The sequence below is a fragment of the Xiphophorus hellerii genome, chromosome 16 (genome assembly GCF_003331165.1).
Source record: "Xiphophorus hellerii strain 12219 chromosome 16, Xiphophorus_hellerii-4.1, whole genome shotgun sequence".
Classification (NCBI taxonomy): domain Eukaryota; kingdom Metazoa; phylum Chordata; class Actinopteri; order Cyprinodontiformes; family Poeciliidae; genus Xiphophorus; species Xiphophorus hellerii.
Genome location: NC_045687.1, coordinates 16,326,369 through 16,343,822, shown reverse-complemented (window position 1 = coordinate 16,343,822; position 17,454 = coordinate 16,326,369). Strand labels below are relative to the sequence as shown.

The following is a 17,454-nucleotide window of genomic DNA, read 5'->3' as shown; positions in this document are numbered from 1 at the left end:
GAAGAACTGTTGAGGAGTGGAAAGATGGGACTCTTTACTATCAAAAGAGCCACAACATCTGAATCCTGGAAAAAAAGTCGGACTTCCCACCGCTAAAGCCAACCCAACATTTATGAAACTGGATCAAAAAGCAAGCCTATTGATAGCCATAAAAGGCTCCCGTGAAGCCGAAGCTGATTGGTTGACCCACATTCTCAACGTCATCTGGGAGCTGTGATTGGTTGACGGAGGTTTGTTTTGCACCCTTCACCCTTCCTCCATCTGCGTGCTTTCATAAACAAACAGCATTTTTGTTCCGCTGGAGAACGCATTGCCCTCTGGTTTGTCAGCTTGCCAGTATTGTCAGATCTCCGGCTCCTGTTTTTTGAAAAAGCCGTGGAAGAACTTTGTTGTTGAGTCGGAACAAAAACGCGGGCTCTGCTACAACAAAAACAATCTGAGCTGGTTTTTTCCCCCCCTCAACCGTCGGCGCGTGGAGGACTGTAGCACCGAGACGAGCTAAAGGCTGGATTTCACAGTCTTAACATTTGCTCTTTCCTTCAATTATTAAACTGTCAGTCACTAAAGACCGCTTTGTATACTTTGAGCAGCTTCAGCTTTAGCAGGTGAGTGGAAACAGAAGAAAACATTTCGTCCATTTACGCTGCAGTGCCGACTTTGCGCAGCTAGCATGCTAGTGCTGTCCTTTGTAACAGTAATGTTTTTTTTGGCCCTTTTAGCAGCTCATGTTGACGATTATCAATGTGGGAAAAGCTCTGCACATTGAAATGCGGCTTAACTGGCGGCCTAATTGAAGCTAGGCTTGATTGTGCAAATTGTTTTGAAACAGGAAGTAGTCAGGCTGAACTATGTCTTCGCCTACTTTGTCTTTGTGTTGTAAGATTATACAACTCACTGCTCGTTGTATGCAAATGTTGTTGATCGCTTATTTTTTTCAGTAAAAGAAAATAAACTTGTAAGACAACAAGACCAAGAACATATTAAAATGGAAAAACCGCCTGCAACATTTCCTTAAGTTGAAATTATCAGGGAGCTTGGATATCTAAATATCTAAATCAAGCGTCGTTATTTAGATGAACTGATCTGACTTCACCATTTCTCCCCCGTTTGTTCTAAAACTTCTACCGCTGTCAAAGGACCTGCAATATATTGTTTTATCTTTTCTATGTTATGATTTTTAGAACTAAAAACCGGAATTTATCAAAATCGGCAGAGAAAATTGAAAATCAATGTAGGCCAAGAATAGCTTGATCGATGCATTTGTAGCTCAGATAATAACCAAATATTCACTGATCAGGCTTGTCTATGTATTCCTAATCAGATGCAGATTCTGATTAGGAATACAACACACTGGACTAGAACTACACTGCTGGTTTTGTTTTTTTTAAAAATATAAATTTTTGAGTGTACCAGAAAATGAAGGAATTGCAATATTATTATTGAACCAACGAGTCCATGTTGTCATTGGGTGATGTGTTCACAGTCTGAAAATGGAATTGGAATTATTAGTTTTTGTTCTGCTGATCAAATCAAAGTGAAATTCTATCCATTTAATCGCCTAGTCTTTTACTTCTCAGTTCTAAATGATGACTAACTAGTCAAATACTGAAAAATCTAGGGTGCAGAGGTTTGTTTTGTTTTTGTTGCTCTTTATTAAATTCAACAAAGTGAAAAACTTCATACATTATTGATCTCTAAATGACACCTGCATGTATACCAGGATGGGGTACTGGCCAGGAAAAACCTAATCGGTGTATCTCTAGGTCAGACGTTTTCTGCAGGTCCAGAACTTTGAACCAGATATAATTGTACATCTTTAATAAGCTGCGTGCAGTAGCGACCAAATCTGTTTGTGTTCAAAATGTGACTCTGCTTAGTGATCTGACCTGAATTCTGTTCAACCAAGTGAAATCCAAAGCAGTTTTTCCTGGATTATCTTATACATTAATGGAACATGTGCTCTCTGTCTTTTTCCTGTACAGACATGGTGAAGCTGACAAAAGCCAAGACCTTCCAGGCCTACCTGGACTCTTGCCACCGCCGTTACAGCTGTGTGCACTGCCGCGCCCATCTGGCAAACCATGACGATCTTATCTCCAAGGTAAACATGCTGCCATGCCTCTGTTGTAATGCTTATTTTGAGTGCTTTACTTTATATGCGGCCTAGTTTTCCTCTCATGTATTAAAAATAGAAAAATCAGCAAGAAACTGGTGTTCTTTTTGTTCTTCATTTCATGTGGGTATTTTTTCCCCTATTACTTTCAGTCATTTCAAGGCAGCCAAGGCCGAGCATACCTCTTTAACTCAGTGTGAGTATTTTGGATGCAACCACAAGTTTCATAAGAGATTTGTTTATTTAATCATGAGTTTCTTTTTTTTTTTAAATCACTTCCTCAAACGTCTTCTTTGAAACACTTGGCAATCTTTGACCTTTTTTCCAAAGCATGCAGTTTCTGAAATGTTCTTTCCATCTGAACACACTGCTGAGAGCAAATGTGCTTACACTAACCATCCTGTCAACAGATAATTAGGTTGGTTTTTATTCCTCCTGATTGGACCTCAAAGTTGGGTCAGTTCACTTTGGTCATGCTTGAAGTTTTTTAGGTTAGTGGGTCAGCAATAAAGTGAAACAGAAGCAAGTCCATTAAACGACATTAGATGTGCTTAAACCTTCTTAGATTTTTTTTATTTATTTATTTTTTTTTAAGAAATGTCCTGGTATGTACTTTCCTTTCATGTTCTGTAAACGTCTCCTATGAAAAGACATAACAGTAACTGTGGGAGGAAGCTGACTGTGCTGTTGAGGAAAGAAATAGTAAAATCATCTGATCTGGGACATTCCTGTTGATTTCAGGGTTAATGTTGGCTGCGGTCCCGCTGAGGAGAGGCTGCTGCTTACAGGACTCCACGCAGTAGCCGACATTTACTGTGAAAACTGTCACACCACTCTGGGCTGGAAATATGTAAGTAACTCTTACAGTACATCCAGTAGTTCTTTACGGTTACAAAGACATTTCTCACTGTGTTCCAGGTTCGTGCAGAAAACTATCCAACTGAAAAGAAATGACAATTTAGATAAATGTTTATACTCCTTGCACATTCTCTCACTGTACAAAAACAAATTTATGTGTGATAGTTTGATTTTATGTGATCAACGCAAGGGTAAAGGATGCATGATTTTAAATGTTACTTGCACATAAAAGTTAGAAAAAATGTGGCACGGAGACCGAAGTCATTTTTAATTGAGAGCATCTGTAAACTCCAATTTCAAGCCTTCCAATGGTTTCTCCGATGTATTTATGTCTGGACTTTTACTAGGCCATTCTATCAGGCCTATATGACAGTTGAAACTTTTCACCTGTAATGTTGACTTCCTGTGGTCACCAGCAGACAAGTTGTTGCTTTCACAAATAAAGAGCCTGCTAGTCTAGTTTGTTCCAAGCATGCGGTTTCCCCTCATGCTGCACATTGTTAGACTTTTATACCCTCGTTTTTCTCACCCATCTCTTCTAAGCGTCGTCAGCTCTAACCGGTCATTTCATAATTACTCTGAGGCTTATACACTAATTTCTTCCCATGCGTTATTGCAATGGTAACGCTGTTCAGTAGAACTGGAAAATGGGAGAGCCAGTATTTGTTTCTTGTGACAGAGTTCCTCTGTTTGCTGTAAACCTTGGACTTTAAAACGCTGCAGGTCATTTCAGACACAATAAAATCCTGGAAGACACAAACAGGTTTTTCTATTTTTGGAAATATACAAAGTAGGAAAAAGTTGACTGAAACAACATTTATAAAGATCTCTTGTTGCAGAAAAAAAATAAATCAAAAGTTGTGGCATTTTAGTTTGTAAGAATGTTCGAAAAATAACCGTCTTAGCTACTTCGCTTTGATTCTGTCAGGTATTTTTGAAGAATCCTTGAATCTCCTGTGGCAACCGTTTGACTAAACACTTTCTCTCACAAAGCTCCGCCCGTTTATCCAAAGCTCCTCCTCAGACCTGCAGTCTGCAGCCGAGTGTCAGAGAGCACCCCTCCCCCGCGCCTTCCCCATGCAGCCCCACCAGACTAGCGGCAGCAGTTAGCAAATACCGGGTGGAGCATGTGATGCTTTTTGAGGTCTTTTGCTTGGTTTTTGTAATCAGCCAGGTTTTGTTTAACTATTTCAACACTAGCTGAAAAAGAGTTTTAACAGATTAAGTTAAGTCTACCTTGGTTGGTTTAAAAATAAATAAAAAAAATCCCTGAAGATGTTCTCTTCATTAAAACTTTGTGTCTTTCCTCTGTAGGAGCAAGCCTTCGAACTCAGCCAGAAGTACAAGGAGGGGAAGTACATCATAGAGCTGTCCCATATGATAAAGGACAACGGCTGGGATTGAAATGGAAAACCGCTATGCTTCTTTATGACTTTTTAAAAAAGAAAAAAAAAAGTTGCATCCCCTCGACGTGAAAGGGTTCAAGTGTATCGTCCTCATCTCGCCTTCGAGCTACTGCTGTGCCACACTTTTACTTCATGCAGCTTTTGCTAAGAATAGCATGTGATGCCTTATCTTCGTCTACTCTTTATGTCTCCTGCCCCACCATCAACACACTTAACTGAGATCGTCATCACGATTGATTGGTTGTTCTGGGACTGAATAAGTGTTTGGCTTCTGTGTGTGGAGAGAGAGTGGGTGATTTGGTTACATGGGAAACCGGGTGTGTGATGGATTTTAAAGCCTTTTAATGCAAGAAAGATCAAACGTTTACAGTGATCACTAAACCGTGTTGCTGTGAAACCGCAAGGCCAATCAAAGCTAAAGAGCTCTACCATTGATAATTGGATTTTTTTTTTTTTCTTCTTTTGAGCTAAAGGTGCAGGTTTTGATGTATCTTGCCTAAATAGAATTAAGTTTCAATGTTTGTTTCAATGGTAGAGCTTCTTTGAGTTAAATATACAAGGAGGATATGGGAATACATAGAGCAGCAGGCGAGCTCTTTGTCTTTGTTTTTTTGTTTTGTTTTTTTATTATTGTTATTAATTCGTGTTTTTTAATTATTTTAGAGTCAATATGGCAATCGGTATATTGAGTTAGTTATAAGGCCAACAGAAATCTTCTGCAAGAATTCTTCAATCTGTAGTGAGTCTTCTGTTCACAGGTGTAACTTTTTGGATGCGTGTCTTGTTTGCAGTGAGGCATCTTGAGCTGGATGGTGTTGTGAAGCATTAGTCTGGAACTGATTTATACTTCTAGATCTCTTTTCACTGCACACTTGGGATAGCTTTACTTCCATTCAATGCTAATGAGACCTATATTCTTTATACGTTTGCGCATTACCTAACACTGAGCAGTTCCTATCGACACATTAGCTTCACTGTGTTAATGCAAGTTGTGGTTAGGATAGATGTAGCATATTTATGGTGATTTTTAAAAGTGTCTGCTTTCATTAAAGTGGTTTTTATTTTAACCTGGTCTTTCATTAAAATACAGATTGGCTGTAGATTTTGGGATTGAGTCGTCTTTTGTTGCTGCAAATAAGTTTGTCACATAACTTCTGGTTACGCTTCTTTATGTAGTTTAATATTTAATACTCTTGTCAATTACTGAGACAGTCTCCTCATGTCCTGACAATAACTTGGCACTTTATTATTTTTTGGACATGATTTAGATATATACTATTAATATTCTAGATGTATATTTTCATACTTGATTGATAAAATGCACAGCACTTTGCTAAAGAATTCATGAACATTTAAACATTGTGATACGTTACAAACACAAACATGAATGTGTTTTATGTGGCGAACTAGCACAAAGTTATCCTAAACTGAAGTCTAAGGGTGGAAAAAGTCGGTTGCTGCAGCTGTAATGTGGCAAAATATGGAAAAGTTTCAGGGGTTTAAATACTTTTTAAAGGTACTTTATGTACTAATGGGCTGAAAGGAGCAGGCTGAGCCAGCAGCTTCTTTCTGCTGCGCCTCTGCCTCACACAACAGCTGGTAGCATTTCAGCTGCTTGCTTTGATCTGCAGCTCACTTTGGCTGATTAAAGCCTCACTTTAATCAGCTATCAATTTAGCAGGACAGTCTTGAACCATGGTGACCATTTTCATAGGTCTGCTGGGATATTGGCTTATATTAAAAAGAATAACTTAATAACCAATAGGGTTGACCACATAACTTTGCTACAGAAAAAGATGATTAATATCAGTCTATATCAATATTTGTGTTTATGCAGGGGTTTGTTTACCTTTGCATGCTGAGAAGTTCTTGGCCACAATATTAACCAGATGTTTGTGTAAGATAAATGCTGAACTCAAAATGAAAGTGAAAATATCGGGGAGGTGTGGGCTGTCAGACACGTTAAAACTACACTTAGTTTCTAAAGCAGGGGTGTGTAAAGGACAATTTCAGATCCATTTGCGGAGCGGTTCTGTGCCGCCACAGATTCCAGTTCAAGAACAGTACAAATTTGGCCTGCTGGCACAGTAGAGAACTAAATACACAAAACTGGATGTTTTGTGTATTTAGTGACATCTTTTAGACTAAAAAAATGTGACTACAATTCAATATTTAATATTCAAAATATTGAATTTTGTATCAATAAAAAGAAATCTAACTTATTTGGCACTCAAGTCCTTAAGAATTGACTTTTATGGCTCATGTGTTAAAATGTTTGAACACCACTGTTCTAGAAACAGAATAAGGCCTGTCATGACATAATAGGTTAATTACTTTTGTGGCAATGCCTTTTTTAATCAGTGATTTACAAAAATTTATTTTTTATTTAACTTTTTTTTTTTTGAGATTTTAAAACATGGCTGTCCAGAAGATGGCGATGTTCGTCTCAGCCTTCGTGTCGACCACAGCCCGTTAGATGAGCATGTAATGAATATTGGCACAATTTTAAACAAAACATGCTTTAAACACATTAAATGCTTACATACGCGGACATGCAGTCATTCAGCTTTATTTTTCTGATTGGTTATTTGATGCGTAAGTATCTCATCTTTTTTTTTCGAGTTTTAAATTGGCAAATTATTTAAGAACTTATCTTTGAAGCTAATACATTTTTCTAATGAATAAAAGAAGGTTTTTCCTTCCTTTGTGTTAAACATTTTACTTTAGAATATCAAAAAGCAAAGTTGGCAAATGGAAAAGACGACATTCTGATGCTTTGAGCAGGAACTGGTCACATGAAAGAGCTCTGAAACTGATTGCACATTTCTTTCCCATCTGATAGAGGGGCTACTGACTGTCATGTATGTGCTCTGCATTTTCTGCAGCCCCTCTTTCACTTTTCATTCTTTAAAAACTGTTGTGAAAGTACAATCACATGATAGCTTGGGGAATTTCAAAATACTACAAAGTTCTGCTTGACATTTTCTTGTTAATCCTAAAGGTCTGGCAATTCATCATGAAGAAACAAAGGCCTCAATTCAGTTAACAGGTTCTACAGAATTATTCAGAAAATAAAATAAGACATTATATCCAGTCTACACTTACAAATAGGGTAGAAGAAAAAACAAAGTCTTACAAAAGCATTCTTGCAGCACATGTTCTTTGTAAGCTAAATGAGTTGCAGAATAACCCAATAAATAATCAAAGCCTTTAAAATGAGATCATGAGATAAATGCCTGAAGCTGTTGTTTTCTGTTCAAAGGTGAAGCTAAACTTGTGACCAAGAACGAAAAATGTCTGCATTTAACATTTGGTGCTCTTCTGTGCAAAAGTATTCCTGTTTGGCTGAGCTTTAAATACCACGTTTGGTTTTAATGGTGGTTTGTCACCTTTCTAGTCATCTAACACTGTAATCTTATTGCTCTGACAGAAGATATGCCAGAATTTAGAAGGGTAGTCATTTACTGACTTATGAAGTTTTACACAAATCTGTCTTGTAGGCATGTTGTTGTGGCTTTCCAATTTTAAACATATTTATTCTCCAGGTAAACGGTGCTTGGCTAGTCATTCAAATTACATGGAGACTGATAAAATTATAAAACAAATATACATTTTTGAAAAGGCTTCATTTTGTAGGAATTAATCAAGGTACCAATAGGTGTGGAGAGGAACTGGGGATTGAGTTAAAATAAAAACAATTACACATGTTTAATTTGCCAATAGATGTGAAGAACTGTTTTAAAATAAACTAACAAGCTAGAGATGTATGACTTTTGATATGTTTTAACCTTTATTTATTTTCATATGACTTTTGTCACCATCTCAGTATCTAATGCAAATTTCACAAAACATTGTAAATTAAACCTGCTAACTTTAAGACATGACCTTACTCGAAGAAAATACTTCTTTGAAAGGAACATTAAAAGACACAAGAATACTGTAAAAATTTTATATTCAAAGTTTTGTCAAATGGGAGCATTAGATGACGAAGTGATACGCCCGCTGACATCAGAAATACCCATCTTCATTGGAGTGAGTGTCACCTTGACGCAAACAAGTCTGGGCTCGGTTTCTAGTCCCCGAGACTGAGAAAACCACTTATAGGATATAGTCGTTGGTTTTCCATGTTAAATTATAGACAGCGGTCGCCGTTTGTTGTTGGTTTTTAGTGAACATTTGGTACTAATAATTAATACGCCAGCGTGTAGTGACGACTGGTTTCAGCTGCAGTCAGTGCACTTGCAGCAGAACATACCACTAAACAGAAAGAACACAAATTAATTTATTTAATAACATCAACAACAGTGATTATGTGAGATTTACTTCAAAAATAATTCAAAATTAGAATATTTTACACACGTTTGACCATTAAATATAAATCAACGAGTGAGTATTTCACATTTGTTAGTCGGACACACCCGCCTCAGCTCAGTTGGATCCCTCCGCCATGGCTGGTCATGTGACTTTTTCCGTTTCGCCATTTTCCTCTTCTCCACTTGAGCCGTCGCTGGTCGTCCTCGCTGTTTCGCGGAGTTTTAAGCTGCCCAGAGGTGACGGTGGGACAGGGGAACCCCCCGCCAAAGAAAGAGAGGATATTGTGCCGTCTAGCTTTGTCGTCCGAAGGGAAGAGTGACAATGTCTTCTGAGGAGAGCCCCGAGTACTCACCTTTCTTCGCCGTGATGGGAGCCTCTGCGGCCATGGTCTTCAGCGGTAACTAAACCAGCCTCTTCTTCTTCTTCTCCTCCTCAAATTGACACCTTTTTGTTTCAAGCTAGCAGAAAGGCTGAAATTAGAAACGACCGCTGCCTTCACACAAACCGTGTCGCTGGTTGCTGGTTTTTTGGTGGCGGTCGGGGCTCGCACACCTGTCGGGGATGATGCGAGGTAGAGGCGGGGTAAGGCTGCTGCTGCTGCATCGGACAGCCGGAGCAAGCTGCCTGCTTCTGCTCTGGTGGAGCCACTGACATTAAATTCAGGCTGTAATCGTGTCTGCTGGTGACGCACACAGTCAGTGAGGTGGCAGCTTCTCTTTCTCAGCACATGACATGTAACGAGCCATGATTGAATGAATTAAAACACAAACGGATGTAAGGTTAATGGTTAATCTTGTCGATCCTTTTCTTGGGTTTTGTTGTTGAAGGTGAGTCAGGAAAGGAACATGGAGGCCTAAACATCACAGCGACAATTTAAAGGGATAATCCATTCATTCATCTTGCACAGCCTTCTGTGCATGCGCAGTGAACTGTTTCCACTTGAACACCAAGCTGATTGAGTTGAGAAAATGTGAAGGAATATAATCTAATTCAGTGGGTTTGACTCCAGCTAATGTAACCACTTATTTCTTTAATCAATAATTAATGAAAACGTGAGGGATTAACAGTTATATTTAATACAAATCCATGAACGCACGATAGAGTTTCAACTAGGTATAAACCTCTTTAATGTACAAACAGTCGACATTGGGAATCATTTAAAAGCTAAAACTGTCAGTACTAATCCGAAGGTCATTATCAGGTCCCATAAGCTTATTTTACACACAAAGAAGGTAGTAGCCTGCTAATGTCTTTTCCAACTTTTTTTTATTTTTTACTAATACTACAGATTTTCTTTTGCAGCCACAAAAATCTGTTTTTTTTTTACTTGCCCAAATCTTATTATTGTTCTCAACACATAAAATTCAATAAACGTCCTGTACATTTGAGCCCAGCTGCAATTGACTGAATTACACTATTTTTACCCATCAGGCTGGTTTAGGAGCAGAGAGGATACTGTAGGCTGTTTTAATTAGCTTTATGCTGTTTGAACTTCAGAGCGCTTCCTGCCTGCTTAATGTTGTTCTTGTAAAGGTTTGCAGTATCGACGCTACAGAGGAACAAACCATCAAGTTATTGTTTTGGCACACACTCGATTACAGCGCTGCCAGTCTAATAAGTCAGACTGGTTGGTTTCCTCGTCAGACAAAGCGGATCACGGAGAACGAAAACGTCCGTTTTCCTGCTCACCATTCGCAGACAGGCAGCTGGAGGGAGAGGGTGTATTTTTTTCTCTGCACTAGTGAGGACAAAATGTCTTCAAAAAGCCTTTCTTGTGCATTTGTAAATTTCAAAACACAGCTACATTCAACCCCTGGTGCTCTTTGTTGGTTTAAATAGTCCTTTTTATGTCTGAGACAATGCTTTTGGAGGAGGATCAAAAAACACTATATTAGGGGAAAACTTTGAGTGTTCATGAATTTAGTATGTTTAATCGACTGGGCAAAAAGTGTTTTTCTTAAGTTGCAAAAACACATTTCAGTGGGATACATCCAAAATCTCCCATTTGAGCTTTTAATCATTAGCTAAAGCTTCAAAAACTTGCAGTCAAATTACCAGATCAGGGAGATTTACTGAATATTTATTCCATTTGGATATAACTCAGACATTTAAATGAGGAACTGTGTTGTGTAGGCTGAGTTTACATGTCGAATCACTTCTGCTTCTTTTTCTTTTGGTGTATATATGTGGCGTAAAACATTATCTAACAGACTAATTGGTTTGTTTAAAAAAATTGTCTCATCTTCAATCAAATCAAACAGAGTTTTGCTAAACCAAAAACAACATTAACTGTTGATTATGTTGCCAATGAATGAATGACATGGATCACCAACCATGTAATGGATATTTTTTACTTTTCTTTGGAAATACTTTAAATGAAACCCAAACTAGCATCTGAAACTGCCTTTGTAGGGACCACACAGCCAGTGTGGTTCACCCTTTACATGACTGACGCACAAACAGCAGGAAAACATCTATTGTCATGCATGCAGGCTAAAGTCCTCCCACTTTGAGCGTTAAATAACTTATTTAAACATTAAACTATGTTGAATACAATTTATGTGTTTGGGGAAATTAACCTGTCTATGATGCTACCAGTTATAAATATAATATTCTGCTCCAAATTTGTCCAAATGCCAAAACAAGCAACAGCACAGCTTTTATTCAACCTTTATTGTGTTGCTGCAAGATTTGTGACACATGTGGATTATAAACCTGACAGCGTTTAAAGCATTGTCACGATAAGGTCCTTAGAAAGTTATAAAAACTGTCATCCTCTACTTTAGTATGAAGACTGCCTAAAGGGATGGACCAGTTAGCATCATCATTTCTGAGATGACTGAAGTCCAAACTAAAGTTTTCACATGAACAGTTTGTAGATGCATCACCTTGATACTTTTCTTGCTGCAATAAATTAATAAGACGTTCTACTTGATGTTGCATCCCTCATAGGGGCTGTGCTGAGTTTTTTTTTTTGTTTGTTTTTTTTTCTGTGAGAACCAGCTGGATTTATTTTTCTATAAATCAAAAATAAACCCAGGTGCCAGAAAGTGCAGTGAATATTGCGCATCACTTCACAAGTAAAGTTTGTTCACTGGCTGAAACTAAACATAAAAAAATCCAGATGTCACACATCCTGCTTTTATTTAAAAAAAATTGTTTCGGTTCACTTTATAAGAACCCATCCAGCCAAATGCAGTTCCGTTTGAGATCCAAACTTTTCTTGAGTATTTATTTGGTTAGCAAATCATAATCATTGCAAACTGAACTTCCTGAATTATTCTGTAATAACAAAGTTGCATGCAGTGATGAATAGTTTCTTGACCTGATCTGTGCTCTGCAGCCCTGAGCGGCGGGATTAGATGAATCTGTGATGTGAGCGACACAGCGACAGATGTGCAGATGTGAGGAGTAGCGCTTTGATCTGCGATGCTTCATGGCTGAAAATACATGTTTCTGTTCTGATTAAAGGGCCAGGCCTCAGAGGACACACCTTGTACGGATTAATTGTTTTAGCTTTCATATGTACTCCGTTAAACATCAGCATATTGGAGCAGCGTGATGAGACTTTATTAAAACACGGAGTGACAGCGGCTCAGAGGAAAACTGCTGGAAGAGCTCGCATGCATGACATCAGTTTGAGCTTAGAGAGGATCCCTTTAAATATTTAATAATTCCTTGGAAAATTGACATTTAACCGGCTTGCATCGCTGCACTGTGGGATTTAGCCGCAACCGTTGACTGAAGTTTACCCAGATCGCTTTTGAAAATGAAGCGTCGTCTCATCTGCATGAAGGGAGTTTGGAGTCAAAAGGTGAGTTAATGGGGACTGCTTGGTGTGTCTCGTTCCAGCGTTAGGAGCAGCATATGGGACCGCGAAGAGCGGCACAGGAATCGCTGCCATGTCTGTGATGCGGCCAGAGCTCATCATGAAGTCCATCATCCCCGTTGTCATGGCGGGTATCATCGCCATCTACGGGCTGGTGGTCGCCGTGCTGATAGCCAACAACATCTCAGAGAGAGTCAGTCTCTACAAGTAAGGAAGACACCTGCTGTCCTCATGGTTCTGGCTTATAAATGATCAGCTCATTTACCAGCGTTAATGCCTTCCTGCTTCAGGATTGTAGCAAACTTAGTCCCCAGATAATCAGCAATCTATCCAGCTTCTGCTAGCAACGTTACCACCTTATCTCTTTGCTTTCTGAAACTTCTGGGACAGATTGTCCTTCTCTATGTTCTGTCCTTCCATGTCTGTTCTTTCTTTTGGCTTTTCTTCTATATCTCTTTTTACCCTTCCATCCTTGTCCTACCTCCATTTCTGTCCTTCTTTTCTATCTCCTACCTTTTTCCATCCTCCTGTTTTTCATTCTTCTCCTCCATTGTTTCCCTCACATCTTCAGTCCTTTCTTCTTTTTCCTTCACTTCCATTTGTCCTCCTATCCATTCACCCTTCTTTTCTCCCTTCCCTCTGTGTTTTTCTCCTCTTCTGTCCTCCCTAACCCCATTCCATCCTTCCCCTCCTGTCTTCTTTTCCGTTCCTTGTGTCCTGTCGTCTCCCCTTAGACCTGTCTAAGGGTTTAATTATTCCAGCTTTAATAATTAAAGCTGGAAAAAGATGCTGTTCATACGTCTTTCATCAGTTAATGTCGTGTCAAATAAATGTGAAGCGCTGAACCCAAACAAATTGAGTATGGGAAAGCATAGATTGAAAAAGAGGAACACTTGAGGATGTTTAAAATTATTTTTGTGTAAGTTGCCAGAAGGTATGGCTCTGTGGCAGAACAAAGATCTCTGTCTCCCATCACCAGAATGGCTGAAACAGCAAAGATTCAATGTGTTAGAGAGGCTGTTAGGAATAATCAGTCCTACTGGGAGTCGTGGGATTGGTGTGTTCTCAGCTTGGAGAACTGAGAACTGGTGAATGTTGCAGAATAAAATAGACTAGGTATTTCGTTTCCCAAACTGACTGTATTCTTTATCAGAACCTAATATTAATTTACATCAGTTTAGATGAAAAAATCAAACCTACACATTCCTTCTAAGCAAGGTAGAAAAAAAACACCCAAGCAGGGAGTGATTCACTTGAGTCATACTACACTAAAGTGTACAAAGATTATCTGATTTAATGACAGTAGTCTAATACATACAAAATCAATTAAAACTTCTTTTTACAAATGAAACATACATTTTTTTCTGTTCAGATCAGTGACGTGCGGTGAGGTTCATAGCTGGTGAGGCACCGACTTAATCATAATCAGATTTACAAAATAGACCTGCTGCATGTTATTGTTTATACAAGGAACCCTGGAGGGCAAAAAGACAATTTTTCTACATCCATAGAATAACTAGAATAATAGCATAATAATTCCATTAACTCAGTCAAACTTGGACATGTAGATATTATTAATGTCGTGCTGTGCTCCACAGCAAAGGGAGAAACCGCTAAAGTACAACTCAAAACCGCTTCTTTCTCGCTCTCTGCATCAGTGCAGCTACGCGCAGGCTCGTTGTTGTAGCAACTGACAACAATGCCACAAATAAAAAAATATTTCCCACACAAAGAGCAGAACATTCAGCCTGTTGCAGTGGTATGGTTTTAAGCTTAATGTTTATTTTGTGATTATTAATAAGTGTTTGCTGTGGTACGAGGAGAAAACTATAAATATATCGCTGCACTGTATGGCTAGCTCGCTGATACTGTCTCTTACTCTGCAGTTGTGGAGTCACAATATCTGGGATCATGAGCGCCCCCTGCCATGAGGCAAGAGAACTGCCTGCCTCACCTCGAATCTGTTCTCTGCCGTTTCTGATCGCTCCTCCTCACCCGAAACACGTTACACACACAGCTGGTGACAAAAAACACTATATATTATATACATAAGCTAAATTACGGAAAATCAGTTCATACATTAAATGTATTTTAGCTATTTCATTGGCGACGTACAGACAGGAGGAACATGCTCTCATAGAATGGCAGTTAGTGGGAGGTTGCGCAATCGAAGGTGAGGCTCAACTCGCTGCTGCCTCACCAGCTTCATTGCCGAGCATTTGAATGGGAAAATGTGAAAATCCAGCGATTTTTGAAGAAAAAATCATCTGAAATGGTTAAGCTAAATGAAAAATAGGTTCTTTATAGTACAAATCACAGGATGAAAATGGCAATATAAATGATTTTATCATTATATATTATTTTTCCATGATGACAGGTGAGACTCTGCCTCCCCTGTCCGCACGTCACTGGTTCAGACCTAAGGGTTTAACTAAGCTGCTCAAACTAAGCGCAAAATAAACTTAAATCTGCAAGAGTTTCTGTTTACTTCAAAATATCTGTTTTGGAGGAGCGGTGTTGGTAAAAAGGAAATGCACTGGGATTTGTTGCTGATTTACAACCTGTAGTTTTTCTAAAACTTGGACTTGCTAGTTTTGATCTCTAAATACTATTACTAACAGCATTCAAAATATTTCTTTCTGACCTTGCTGTGAGAGCAGTAGATATAGAACAGAGTTTTCTAAATATTTATGGAGTTGACTGTTTTAAGCTGTCATCAGCATCTTATGTGTTTATCTTGGTTAACAGGTGTGAAATTAAATCACTTTGAGATTGTATCTACCCAAAGACTGAGTCTAAAGCTTTACCAGGTACATTTGTTTTAGTATTTGTAATTGTTCGTCTAATTAATAGAGATGCACCAATCATGTTTTTCCTGCCTGCTTTACTTTGGGGTCTGAGCTGCTAGTTCAGATTTGGGCAGATTTCATTTCTTTATAATGATTGTAGCACAAATAATCAATGGAAGTTGCATTTTTTTTAATCAAAATGAAGAAATTACAGGATTATCCACATTAATGCACATCCCCAACCCTTATCTTGTTTTTTTTTAATCATTATTAGAGAAAGTACATCAAAGTGCATGTTGTTGGTTGTTGCCCTTGGAGACTGAAAATGAAGCAAATCAGAATTTCTAGTACTCAAACAGCTAATGACTGATTAGCTTTGATGAAGGCAAAAATAGTTTCCTAGAGTTTATATCTCTGGCCAGATATAAACTCTGGCCACAGGTGTATAAACTAAGACTTTTTTCTTTTCCTGCATCCTCTGTTTAGGAGTTTCCTGCATCTCGGCGCCGGACTGAGCGTGGGCCTGAGCGGCCTGGCGGCCGGCTTCGCCATCGGCATCGTGGGCGACGCCGGCGTGAGGGGCACCGCTCAGCAGCCCCGGCTTTTCGTGGGGATGATCCTGATCCTGATTTTCGCCGAGGTGCTGGGGCTCTACGGCCTGATCGTGGCCCTCATCCTATCCACAAAATAAGTGTCTCTCTCCATCAAAACCACCATCTCATTCATTCCACATCGAAGCAGCGCGAACAAATAGGAGAGTTTCACCTTCTTCCATGACACCCCGCGGATCTGACAGGATGGGATGGTGGCAGAAACATGCTGGCTGTCGGTTTCGACAGCCTCGTCCTCTTTAGATGTGATCTACTCCATTTTGTTTTAAGCCATCCGGTTGTGTCAGGTCTTGTGCGTACAGAACGGGCATGAACATGTACTGTTTGTTGTGAGATGATGTGTGGACAGTCTGCCTGATTATATTGTCTAATCTTAAACTGTACAGTGATCCAGAGTCATCCCATCCTCAGTAAATGTAGTAACCAGTCTGTGCTGTGAGTGTGAGTATCAACGTTTACCCCCCCTCCACCCATTCTTCTTTTAATTTTTGTCTTTTGTTGGGTTTTAATCATCATTATCTGTTTTTTTGGGTTTTTTTGAGACTGCTGAAAAGTTGTGCACACTAGTATTTTATTTTTTCATGTTCTTTTTTGGGGACCATCTTTGAATCTCAGATGATTTTTTTATTTTATTTTTTTGTCACTATTTATGGAAAGCTATGAAGATTTTGAAGCCGTCTAAATGGAATACTGTTTATTGAAATACCCTATATACATAAAATATATAAATTATCTGTGTATAGTTAGATTTATTGCACTGTGGGTAATTGTTCTAAGTGCTTGGAATTCCTCTGGATATAGTGTGATTATTATTGGAGGACGTCCACATGTTCACATGAAGATGACTGTGTGTGTGTGTCTGTGTGAGAGATCTGAGTGCATAATGTGTGGTTTTATGTTTGATATGACATTTTCAGACAGTAGTATTGTTTACCTGTAGTGCTGCTGTCTTGATTTTGTTTTTTTGGGGGGGTTTTTTTGTTCAAAGTGAGAGCTCACTGTTCAGCCATGCCTGTCAGATTTCCAAATAAAACTCAACCTCCTCCATTCATTGTCAAAACGGCTTTTGTTGTGTTCATGAAAACTTTTAATATGAACCTTGTCAATATGTGGACAGCATCTTTGAAATCTGAACAAAAAGTGTATATTTACTCTTTACTCATGGCTGTAGCTGAATAACTTAGTATTGATCTCTAATTTACATCTCTTGTTTTACAGCTGTGCAGTGTAAAAATGTCGTAGTGTTTGATTAAAATGCAAAACTGTGCAAAATCATAGCTGTTGAGGATTTTGACCTCTGTTGCTGGATTTGCTTACTTGACCGCTACAGGGCTTCGGTCAGAAAGCACGCTGGTCATCAGATGTTTTAAAGGGCTTTACTGAAGAACTGCACAACGATGTGTATATATAGTGAAGCAGTTTCTGAAAATATAGAAATGATAAAAGTTCCAAATTACTATTGTAAAAATGAAAATAAAACTATTAACACAAGTAAAAAGACCTAAATATCAGCATTTATTCCCTCTGTCATAAG

General features: G+C 38.7%; 2 protein-coding genes and 1 long non-coding RNA gene across 4 annotated transcripts; 2 read left to right on the top strand and 1 right to left on the bottom strand.

Moving 5' to 3' along the window:
- The first annotated feature begins 244 nt into the window (after window positions 1–244).
- On the top strand, window positions 245–5,479 carry ypel3 (yippee-like 3). 2 transcript variants are annotated; one of them, XM_032586325.1, is made up of 5 exons: window positions 245–605; window positions 1,983–2,101; window positions 2,266–2,309; window positions 2,855–2,963; window positions 4,286–5,479. In XM_032586325.1, the coding sequence occupies exons 2-5, from the start codon at window positions 1,985–1,987 to the stop codon at window positions 4,373–4,375; spliced, it is 360 nt and encodes a 119-aa protein (XP_032442216.1). In that variant the 5' UTR covers window positions 245–605; window positions 1,983–1,984; the 3' UTR covers window positions 4,376–5,479. The 2 variants fall into 2 exon arrangements, with proteins under 2 accessions (XP_032442216.1, XP_032442214.1); XM_032586323.1 differs by having other exon boundaries at window positions 246–605; window positions 1,978–2,101.
- Window positions 5,480–8,829: 3,350 nt separating this feature from the next.
- On the top strand, window positions 8,830–17,195 carry atp6v0ca (ATPase H+ transporting V0 subunit ca). The gene is made up of 3 exons (XM_032586322.1): window positions 8,830–9,088; window positions 12,544–12,727; window positions 15,796–17,195. The coding sequence occupies exons 1-3, from the start codon at window positions 9,013–9,015 to the stop codon at window positions 15,998–16,000; spliced, it is 465 nt and encodes a 154-aa protein (XP_032442213.1). The 5' UTR covers window positions 8,830–9,012; the 3' UTR covers window positions 16,001–17,195.
- LOC116734819 (uncharacterized) lies at window positions 8,858–10,129 on the bottom strand. Its single transcript, XR_004342269.1, has 2 exons — window positions 9,244–10,129; window positions 8,858–9,135 (listed from the first exon to the last, which is right to left on the bottom strand). It is a non-coding gene; the product is annotated as an uncharacterized LOC116734819 (long non-coding RNA).
- Window positions 17,196–17,454: the final 259 nt, after the last annotated feature.